We start from the raw sequence: 11607 nt of genomic DNA on the forward strand, positions 1-11607 counted from the left end.
GTAATAAAAAAACATACCCATAATTCCCCACCAATATTTTGCCAGGGATCAAATGAATTTGATTCAGTCTAATGTGAGTGTAATAGACACTAGAAGCATCGAAATTTAAATCAACTGGAACACATCCTTCGCGACTATTTTGCGGTCCATAAAATGAGATGGACAACTCCCTATTCACTGGCCATTTTCAAAATAGAAAAAAATGCTTGTAACTTTGAATTTTGTTTTTAGCATACTGACAGAGACATCCCACGCACTAAATATACAGGATGCTTATAAAACCACGTGTTTCTTTGTAACAAAAGCTTTGTTCCTAGAGCAACCTAAAAAAAAATTCCAACAGTCAGATGTCGGACGCATGTATTCCGATGTAAGCTTTAAAATTAGGCAATTGTTTCGAATCAAATGCGATTGCATCTGACTAGGAAATTGTTCCTAATGCACTAGGAACAAAGCTGATAAGAATAAAACCAGTCCATCTTTCAATAGATCTAAAGATTCAAAGTTTTTATAGGCAACCAAACTTACTTTAGTGCGGTAAATTAAAAAGTGGAAATATTGAACTTTTTAAAAAACTTTACCGACATGTTAAGTTCAGTATTTGATCGCTTATTTTCGCTCTGTAAGGCTATTTCGTTGTTTTTTTCTTAAAATATTTTATTAATTATATCGCTTCCTAATTCATCTTAATTAATTTTATATTCTTTACAAATTTAAGATTCCTTGTCCCACAAAAAGAAGCTAGGCTTATGTTTGTACGGAGTGTAATAGCGATGTTGCGACATTTCAAGGCTGGTTTCTTTCATAAAAGAGTAACCATTTTTTCCTAAAATGATTTCTATGCACTTTAAGTCCTTCAAAAATTAGACAAGAAACAGTTTTTAAATACTGACTTTTAGATTTGGAACAATCCTATATAGTAGTTTCTCTACCCTTTACATGCAGAAACTGTTAAGTCACTGGCATAGGGCAGTTGCAAAAAAGGTTAATTGCAATTAAAGAAATCCTTTTTTTTATAGAATTTGATACATCATTTTTGTTTTCTCAGTTCACTGTTCCCAGTTTAGTCTTAAATCTACAATACAGTTAGGTACTCTTAGCAGAGAAGCATAAAATTAAAATTAATGAAAATTTTAGCACAATTAATATTTATTTGATTGAAAGATAGTCAAACAAATTTTTCCATTATGTACCCCTAACTATTGAAAAATTAATGGCATTCTGTGCAACGTATTTCTAAAAGACTCGTCAGAGAAATAACTCTGGGTCCATGGAATTTATTGGTATTGCAAGGAAAAGGTTAATGGAAATATTTAAAAGAATATTTTAAAATAGGAAGATATTTATGAAACAGGTAGCTGTATTAATTACATATGTCCTCATTGAGCATTTTTGAGTTATGCAAAAAATATAATTCTTTTATATAAAATTTTTGTTACCTTTTACAGATGTCTATATCTTAATTAAACACAATAAAACCACATATAATAACATAAATTCTTATTTATCAGAAATGTACAAGTGTTTCTTAGAGTTTTCTTCAAAAGGGGAAATCGTTATCTATATACATTTCTTTTAATTATCTATAATAAATATGAAGAAAACAAAAATCAAATGATATTAAATTTTTTAATTAAGGACTTCATACCGATCCAAAAAATATTAAACGTAATTATATTTAACATCATTTGATTCAAACAAACTAGTTAATAAATAAGATCGCTAATCAAGTTGGCTAGTACTGTGGGGCTGATTTTCTTTAGCTTTAGATGACGCCCATTCTACAAAGTCGTCAATTAAAACAGGCCATGCTCCTTCTTCATCATAATTGCTCATGTCATCGGCAATTTGTTGAGCAAAATCTAATAATAAATTCCAAGTATCTTTTGGAATTGATCTTTTATGGTTCTCCTGAAATATAAAAAATGTATATGAATACTGAATAATGTACATATTCATATTTCAAAAATTTTGAAAATTTCTAGAAACGACAATTGTAGAATATTTAACATGCTATTATAGCATTAGTTAATTCATTTTAGTAAGTAACTATTCATATTTTGATTATAACCAAAAATAATTTTCAAAAAATTTTGCCATGAATCAGTGTCTCCTTTAAGTTCGGCCAAATATCTAGGTTTAATTTTATACTATATCAGTAAGACAGAATTACTTTAAAATGTTGTAAACAGGAGACATAGAGGAAATACATAAAGTAAATACGGGTTATTCAGATTACTTCTTTTATACACCCAGGTTAGTATTTATTATAGTTGCCTCTCAATAGATCAAATTTTATCAGTATAGATTAGATTATTAAGCGTATAAATATTTATCTTCATAAAAATATACAATTATAATTTAGAAGACTATGGGGGCTCTTTATGATTCATGATTTTAACAGAGATATATATCTAATTACTTAGCGCTATGCTGGTAAGAATTATTTATGAATTTCAAATAAATAACTTGTTTTTAAAAGGGATTTTCTTACCTGTAAGAATGTACACCATAAGTCCAAGAATTTAAATTTACCCTTTAATACAATATTCCAATAAGCTATAGCCATGTCAAGATCCAATCCTTTTTGACCAGGATTCTTGGCATAATTAAATGTAAATTGATAGAAGTCTTTAAACTTATAACTATCTCTCAACTCATTTTCTAAAGTCGGCAAACGTGCCTTTAATTTATCAATATTATCACAACCCAATTCTGTCATTCCGATTATAAATTCATCTCTCGTAAACTCACACTGAGTTGCAGCTTTAAATTTCCACGCAATGATTAGAACAAGCTTAGATTCTGGAGACAAGTTTAAGTCATCTAAAAATTTCATAATACCATCCACAGTGATTTTATCTGGTTCATTTGGATCTTTATATCTATTGTACAACGTTTCCAGCTTCTTTTTGTCTACACTCCTGGGTTCTTTGTAATATGCATCTGGATTTTGGAAGTAGTTGTCACTCGCAAGATCTAATTTCCAATCGTTCTGAGTAAGGCAATAAATGGCTGTATTTTCACCAGTTTGTGTAAAAGATATAAACTTTTTTACTTTTTCTCTTTGGGAAGATTTGAGTTTATGCTAAAATGCAAATATTAAAGTTTTTGCAAGTATAAGTTAGGTTAGGAATCTCAAAATAAAAGATCAATTTTGACAGTTTGTCCATCTACTTTTATATCTTTTTTAACTACAAATACTTTTATAACTTCATATTCTACATACCATCGTAATCAGTATGTAAGTCACTAACAATTTTTTAACAAAAAGAAACCATTTGAATATTATTTCTTTTATTTTTGCAGAATTACGAAAAATAACCTCAAAACAGTGCATAAACAAGGCTGCCACACAAAGCAAATGTTGAAAGAATTAGGACAAAAGTACCCATTAAAAAGGAGAAAGTGAGGTCTTGTTCTTATTTAAAATTATTTACTTCGTGTACGAAGATAATATCGAGGAATATAATTATGTTTATAAACTTACTGATTGTGACAGTGTAAATTTAATTAGTAGTAGTTTGTACGAAATTTATTTTAAAACCTCTTATTTTGTTTAAACCATAAGAATGTTAAAATTAATGAGAAGTATTAAATGTAATAGCAATATTCGTACTTACAAGACTGACAATGTAAGAGTTAGGTTTGCTCCTAGCCCCACAGGTACAGTCCATCATAATTTTAGCTCTATAATAAGTGAATATAATTTAAGGTTATTTACATTTGGGAGGCCTAAGAACAGCATTATATAATTTTTTATTTGCAAAGAAATACAATGGAAAGTTTATTTTGCGCATTGAGGATACAGATCAAACTAGGTTGGTGCCAGATGCAATACAGCAGTTACAAAATGATTTGAATTGGTCAGGTATTGAGATCGATGAAGGTCCTTCACAAGGAGGTTGCTTTGGACCTTATATTCAGTCTAGTCGTTTATCAGTATACAGGTATTTGGACAAAAATACTTAATTGTTTTATGATTCATTAAAGTTATTCAATTGTAGAGAACATGTACATTTTTTATTAGACAAAGGTTTGGCATATCATTGTTTCTGTAGTGACAGGAGGTTACAGCTCTTAAGGCGGGAGGCTTTAAGAGCTCATGAAATTCCAAAATATGACAATAGATGTCGAGAATTATCTCTTGATGAAGTGAAAACTAAGTTAGATAAAGGCGAAGTGTCTTGTATAAGGTTTAAAGTTGGTAATACAATAAAGTAGTTGTTAAAAATATTTGTAAATGGTGATATTTTAGATAAATGAAAATGAAGAACAATTTAATGATTTAATATATGGGGATATTACTTACAATGTTTCATTGAATGAAGGAGATCCAGTCATTATTAAATCGGATGGTTATCCAACATATCATTTTGCAAATGTTGTTGATGATCATTTGATGAAGATAACTCATGTATTGAGAGGTGTTGAATGGCAAATATCAACCATAAAACATGTTCTTTTGTACAGGTATATTTATTTCCTTTATAAACATGATAAATTTTGAATTAAATGTCAATTATAAATTAGAATCGAGATTAGAACTTCACAATTCTATGCTTATATTGCATTTATGTTTGTTTATGTATAACAATTTTTTAAATTACAGTTTTATAGATGACTGATATCATAAAAACTGGTTCAAAATAGTCAAACATAGGGATTCAGAATCATTTTTCTCATAATTTCCTAATTTTACACATCATTTTTTGAATTTCATTTCATATGTTTCTGGAGAATAATGAAAAAATAAAATAAAAAAATAAAAATGTCTTAAAACAATTCTTAAATTTGTAAATCACTATCTGGATTAACGGAAGGATCATACATATTTTTTAATTATGTTAAAATAACATATTTTAGGGCATTCAATTGGAATCCTCCATTGTTTGGTCATTTGCCATTGTTAATGAATGCAGATGGAACTAAATTAAGTAAAAGACAAGGGGATATTAAAATCAGTCATTACAGAGAAAACAATATATTTCCATTGGCGATGATAAATTTTATTGCCCATTCTGGAGGTGGGTTTTCAAAGGATTTGGAACGACATTTAAAACCACGATGTTATAGTATTGGGGAATTAGTAAATCAGGTAGGTATTCATTAAATTTATTTTCTTGATTTTTCGAATTTATTTTGGTTCCATAACTGTTTAAATAATAACATATTTTAAAAGACAAAATACTGTATAATCAGTGCAGTACTTAAAAGAAGTATATTGTTCCTTTTTTCTTTCTTTTTAAATGATAAGTCCTTGAATGATAAGCAAATTTTTCTCACACCTACATATATTCAGGGTGTTTTATTAATAATAATTGGACACAGACCAACTGAATAATCCTTAATCCAAAATATGAGGATTTAAACTTATATAAAATGTGCCTCCTTACTGAGATATAGTGTTTTATTTCAAAATTTTTGAATTATTCTGCCCATTATTTTGATACTACTTAATATACTTTTTTTAGAGGTAGTTTAGTGAAATATTAAACTATGGTAAAAGATGTTTTTCGCTATTACCAGTCAGGGGTAGAGGAATAGTTTCTCCCTTCTAAATTCTACCTGACTAGTGGAATCGTCATTTTAGTACAATTCTTTGATTTTTGTACATTTTTTATCAAATAATAAGAAAGTGACTATTTTTCAAGATTACTCGGGTTAAAGTGAGGACTGCACAATATTTTGATTTTAATATTTGTTCATATTGATATTGATCATTTCAGCAACTTTATTCACGAAATAAAAAATATGTTTACTTCATTTTTCATAAAATTGACAGAAATCAGAATTTGTTGTTATAACTCCTGGTGACTATTCATTTTTTGACTGTATCAAAGATTTCAGGTGTCTATAAAAATTTGCTCCCTAAACTAATCCAACAAGGAGGAAATAATAGTACAGCGATTTTCATTTGGACTAGACGTAGCACTAATGTCTTTTTTGTGTAACTGTAGTGCATCAGTAAAGGCAGTGACAGTCACTCGGGAAAATATTTATATCTGAGAATCAAAAGAACGACCCAAATGATTGGGTCAACAAAATCAGTCTGCAATATCTGTAAAATATCACGTTTGAAAAAAAGAAAAAAAAAACAATGTGTTATATACAGGGTTGGAAAGTCCCCATGGCTCATCGGCCGTTACATGAGAGCGATAAAGTAAGTCATAGAAATCGGTGCGATAGAGAAAGATGGCTATAATGAAGGCGTCTAATAGTCACCGCCCATTTTGCCCTTCCACAAATAAGAAATGGATCCTATTTGTGGAAGGGCGAAATGGGCGGTGACTATTAGACGCCTTCATTATAGCCATCTTTCTCTATCGCACGGATTTCTATGACTTTCTTTATCGCTCTCACGTAACAGCCGATGAACCATGGGGACTTTCCGACCCTGTATGCTACGCTACAATAAAGTACCAGTGAAAAAAAAACTGTACAAAATAGAGGCAACCAATCAAAATATTGCCCCACTAGTTAATAAAAAAAATGTGTAACCTGTTTTTGTGAGTCACAAATTTTTAGAATATATTTAAAATTACTATGTATTGTGGCACCTTATCAGCTAAATCACTCGGATGATGGAACGTAAAACGGATTTGGAGACTTCCGTATGGCTGTAATGAGAATTTTTTATTATCATTAGCTGAGGCGCAAAATATTCAAATACAAGAAAACTTCCACATTTTTAAAGCCCTAATACTTATTCTATAATAATAAATTATTTCTGTATGTAGGTATTTGAGTATTTATTACTAATATTGACATTAAATATTTTAGAGACATGCAATGTTGGTTGCCTAAGCTCGGTGGGTATGTGGTTTGCAATCATTTATGAAGACTGTATGATAATGTTACACAAGTAATTTTAAAAACAAAGTGTTCAGATGCAAATTCTACAAATATCTCTGGGTGTCACTGCGATTCTAATACATTTGATATTTTGGCAAATGTATGTAAACAATGAGACTTAGTAAATGTCAGCCAGTCTATAATCGACCACAGTGCCCTCTATCAAAAGGTTAACCCCCCAAGGACTTCCCTTGTGTATGACTTTCATATCTTTGAATTACATAAATGGTAGCATTGAATAATTTACTTTTTTTAATTTCTTAGCAACCAAGCAAGTAGCCCTAAGAAAAATATATTTGCCATTAATTATTATTTCACTATTTTAGAAACAACACATGGTTCTTAAATATATACAGTTTGTTAAATATTACCGTTGTAATCACACTTCGAAGTCCAAAACAAGACTGGCGCTTATGCCATAGATGGTAATATTTAATTTATTTCTTTTAAACCCTTATTTCTTTATATGAAAATTGTTTTTGTCATATATTGAATAGTGTTACTTCAAATAGGACATTCAAATGCCAGATCACTTCTCGTAGTTCTACATTAGTGAAGCCTCATGTTGACTCCACCGTTGGGCTTAATTTGTTAATTTAATATTCAAGTAAAATTAAGTATCTTGTTTAATAGTCTCAGTTATGGAAAAAATAAAAATAAAAATTTTGATATTAACACTCTGTGTCTCTTAATACCAATTTTTTATTTACGGTGAGTTTGGTTAAAAAGTGTCCCGAATACAGTGCTCTGTGTCCCATTCATTCTAGGACACTCTTTTACAGAAATCTAATTGTCAGTATTAGAATCCCAAAATAATTGTTTGAGTTAATATATGATATCCATAATTTTAGTTTGATTTGACAAGAATTAAGTCACATTCTGGAAAACTAATGATGGAGCGATTGTTAGAATTTAACAGACATGAATTAAAAAGAAGATTACACAGTGTAGAGGAAGAACATAATTTAATTCTCCAAGTTAAGGAACTGGTTCAAAATGCATTTTGTGGCAGGTATTATATATTTTAACTGAATATTAGTTAGTATTAAAAAATATCTTATTTTAGGGTATTAGAAAGTTCATTGCAGTTAAATCAAGAATACATAAGAAATATTTTACATTGGGCTGTAAACAGAATAGATAAACTTTCTGATATTGTTTCAAAAGACTTAGAGTTTATCTGGGTTATCCCAACTGAACTAAAAATTGAAGAGCCTGATATGAATGCAGTAGAATTATTTAAAGCTAAATTGGAAAATGAAGAAGAATTAAGTGAAAAAAACAGTCTTAACACATTCTTAAAGAACTTTTGTGAAGAGAATAAAATCAAGTTTAGTAACTTCATGAAATTACTCAGATCAGTTTTAAGTGGACTCAAGGTAAGATATTTAAAAACAATTATCATTTTAAAAAATGGCCTACAAACATTTTCAAGGGTAGTTTTAGGGACTTAAATATAAGCAAATAATTTTATAATCCAACTAATATTAGAATAGGCCTATGATTACAAACGATGTGTCGCATAATATTAATTTATGTATATTTGCAAAAGAAATTACATATTGAAGGAGAAACTAATAATAAAAATTAATGTTTTCAAATTTATAGTTAGTAGATTCACAAAAATATTTCTACAAATTGTAATTTTGTCTATCATTTGTGATTTTAAAATTTTCTGAACAGTACTGTTGGTTCTTTCTTTAGCTATGGGACTAAGTATATATGTAGGATGGTCCGAATTTTATGCAGGAAACTTCGAGGGTAGATAGATCTCTATAAAATAGTAGGCATTTGCCTTATAACCATAGGTCTGGAACAGCCTCATTTTAGAGATACAGGGCGTTGAAGTTGTAAAAAAATTGATTTTTTGTTGATATCTCCAGAGTCTCTATTAACTGATCTCAATAAAAATTGGTACAGATAATATATGATGATGTATCAAGACCACAACTACTGTAACGGATAGGAGATGGGTGTAATTTAATAATTCTCACAGGTGGTGTGGAAACGACTGTAAAGAATGTTGTTGATGTGCTTACAAATTGCACTTACTTTTAGGCATAAACATATTCTTGTAATATTATGGTCAAAATTGTCTGCCCGCCATAAGGGGATTGTATTGCTATGAATAACTTAAGAACGGCGAATCTTAGGGAAAAAATTCAAGATACCTTTTTTACGTTTTTTGTGCATTAGAATATAAATACGCTACAATAACTCGTAAAAAATACAGTGGCATAGTTTTTTTTATAGAAAAAGGGGGTGACCCCTGTTCAGTTGTACACCACTGGTTGAACCTTTAGAGGTCTTATTTTAGGGAATGTAAGGCCTACCAGGCCTTAAGGAAGTTATAAAAAAAATCATTTTTTTTTTATAACTTCAACACCCTGTATCTCCAAAACGAGACCATTCCAGACCTAAGGTAAACACCTACTATTTTAAAGAGATCAATCTGCCTTTGAAGTTTTCTGCGTAAAATTTGGACCACCCTGTATATTATAATACTAGGCCTGTGACCTAAATTTCGATCAGTGTTGTATATTCCACTTCCAATTTTCATAATAGCTGGTTATAATTTGTTAATTACTTTTAGGAGGGGCCTGGTGTAGCCGAAATGATTGTGATTTTGGGGAAGAAAAATACGTTGAGGAGGTTAGAGACATGTTTAAATAAATCTAAGGGTATCAGTTAATTATTATTTAATATTATAGGTATACATGTTAAGGTACAAATCAATTATTTAAACTTTAACAAAAGATTTTTTTATATTTTCATAAAACATATACAAATTAAATTATAAAGGCTAGTACTGGTTCAATTTGTAACTGAATGTTTCAGCTTTTAATACATTACAATTAAATATTCAATGAGGAAGTCAATTAAGTAATTTTATTTGGTGGATTGTCTTTTGTGGCTTGGTCTCTAGGAAAATAAAGTGTTTTATTTTAAGGTAGGTCTTAGTTTACATATGTACATACCTACCTTTCGATTAGTAATTTTTATTTTCGAATTATATTTGAATATCTTAATTTTATTTTACAATTAAATATATTTTTTGTACTATATTTCTATTTTTCATTTATGTTGTTGGATAATGTGGCAAGAGAAATTGGTCTTTAATAAACAATATAACTTCTTTAATTTTTCATAACAAGAACTTAAATATTATTGCAAAAGTATAGCAGTATTTCTAAAACACAATATATTTACCAATTTCTGATCAAGGAAATTTGGCACAAAATCTGTGCCAAATTTCAGCTCCAACCATAAAAAAATTGGAGACAGCAAAAATTTTAATTCATTGGCTAATTTTGGGGATTTTTAGTGACTTAATTTTCATGTAAATATAAGTATCAAAAGATCTGAAAAAATCAGCCAGTAAATTAGGTTCAGTTCTATTGTCTCTAATTTCTTGGACGTTGCATTCAAGCTAGAAAATGTGTCATAATTTTTTTGATAATTGTAACAATAGATGTTGATCAATTTCTTAAGTAATTTATTGGATTAAAAATTGGTAAATGTGAAATAGGTTTAACTATAACCATTTTTTGGCCAATTTCATGAACAATTTATTGCATGGAAAATATTATTAATTGTTTTTAGTGAATTACCTAAGGCTTTTATGGATTTTCCTGTAAAATCACTTAAAAATCTAGTCACTAATAAACATAAATAATATTAATGTTACAATAATATTGATTTTGTAAAGTTTATTTCCTTGTGAATTCATGGAGTTGTAAATTTGAACTGTTTTTCTTTGCATTAACAGTCAGTAATTAAATTAGAGAGTTAATAATATCTTGTTCCTATTACATTTTATGTGAAAAAAAAAATATTTGGCAAACAAAAATAGTTTTTTCTCATTTCATATTTGCCAAGGTATGTATTGTAGGTAAGAATTTAGAATTCAACCTTTTCATAATAATTGAAATTATTTCAGTAGGTAACTTTTTTACAGGAAAAAATTATATTCTTAGTACAAATATCAGCATAAGTTTTAAAAAATGACTGATCTACTACTAAAAACTGTTCATTTTTATGATAATTCTTATAGTTTATCGATCGATAAAATATAAGAATTATTTTTTTGACTACCTGATAATAAACTGTTCTTTAATAAATGTTTTATGGAAGAAATAATATAACATTGGAAGAGTATGTAATATATTATTTATAAGATTTGCCCACCAATTATTGAATATTTTAAATAAACAAACAACTTGAATTAAAGATAGAAATAGCAAAGACTCGGCAGCAGTACATTTGTATATTATTTTGTTTTATTGCATCAGTAAATTTCTTTACAAATTTATTGTTTCAATTAAGAAGTAAAGCCACTTTAGAATTTTGAAAAAAAAATCATTTTTGGATAAACGGTTTAAACAATGCTTTATGTGAAGAATATAAGAAAAAAGTTTTGGGTGGGGGAATAAATTGGAAACATGAGTTTTTTCGAGGTGGAAACCAACCATTTGTAGCGTACTGCCGGAGTGTTTATTGTAACTCGTGAAAACGCGCGTGATAACTATTATAGAGGTCAGACAGAGTATCAGAAGTCGAAAAGAAGAAGATGAAGAAAATATCAATTACAGTAGTCCCTCGTTTTACGCGGGAGTTACGTTCCTTGAAAACACTGCGTAAATGGAAACCGTTTGTTCCTTATGCATGTATATGTACATACACATTGAAAAACATTTTATTACATAAACTTTTAGTAAATAGGTACGTATAAGAACATTATACGTATTATAT

The 11607-nt window shown here is 29.0% G+C and overlaps 2 protein-coding genes across 4 annotated transcripts; one reads left to right on the forward strand and one right to left on the reverse strand.

Moving 5' to 3' along the window:
- Window positions 1–1324: 1324 nt before the first annotated feature.
- On the reverse strand, window positions 1325–3409 carry LOC108911020 (DCN1-like protein 2). Its single transcript, XM_018715832.1, has 3 exons — window positions 3230–3409; window positions 2495–3088; window positions 1325–1911 (listed from the first exon to the last, which is right to left on the reverse strand). Exons 1-3 carry the CDS (start codon window positions 3338–3340, stop codon window positions 1723–1725), a joined length of 894 nt encoding a protein of 297 aa, XP_018571348.1. The 5' UTR covers window positions 3341–3409; the 3' UTR covers window positions 1325–1722.
- Window positions 3410–3554: 145 nt separating this feature from the next.
- On the forward strand, window positions 3555–10432 carry LOC108911018 (probable glutamate--tRNA ligase, mitochondrial). Of its 3 annotated transcripts, XM_018715831.1 has the most exons (9): window positions 3555–3666; window positions 3716–3950; window positions 4008–4203; window positions 4259–4473; window positions 4867–5098; window positions 7707–7867; window positions 7922–8234; window positions 9449–9507; window positions 9567–10432. In XM_018715831.1, exons 1-9 carry the CDS (start codon window positions 3573–3575, stop codon window positions 9577–9579), a joined length of 1518 nt encoding a protein of 505 aa, XP_018571347.1. In that variant the 5' UTR covers window positions 3555–3572; the 3' UTR covers window positions 9580–10432. The 3 variants fall into 3 exon arrangements, with proteins under 3 accessions (XP_018571347.1, XP_018571346.1, XP_018571345.1); XM_018715830.1 differs by having other exon boundaries at window positions 4008–4207; window positions 4275–4473; window positions 9449–10432; XM_018715829.1 differs by having other exon boundaries at window positions 9449–10432.
- The last annotated feature ends 1175 nt before the right edge of the window (window positions 10433–11607 follow it).

This window comes from Anoplophora glabripennis, unplaced genomic scaffold (genome assembly GCF_000390285.2).
Source record: "Anoplophora glabripennis isolate ALB-LARVAE unplaced genomic scaffold, Agla_2.0 scaffold556, whole genome shotgun sequence".
NCBI classification, from domain to species: Eukaryota; Metazoa; Arthropoda; class Insecta; order Coleoptera; family Cerambycidae; genus Anoplophora; species Anoplophora glabripennis.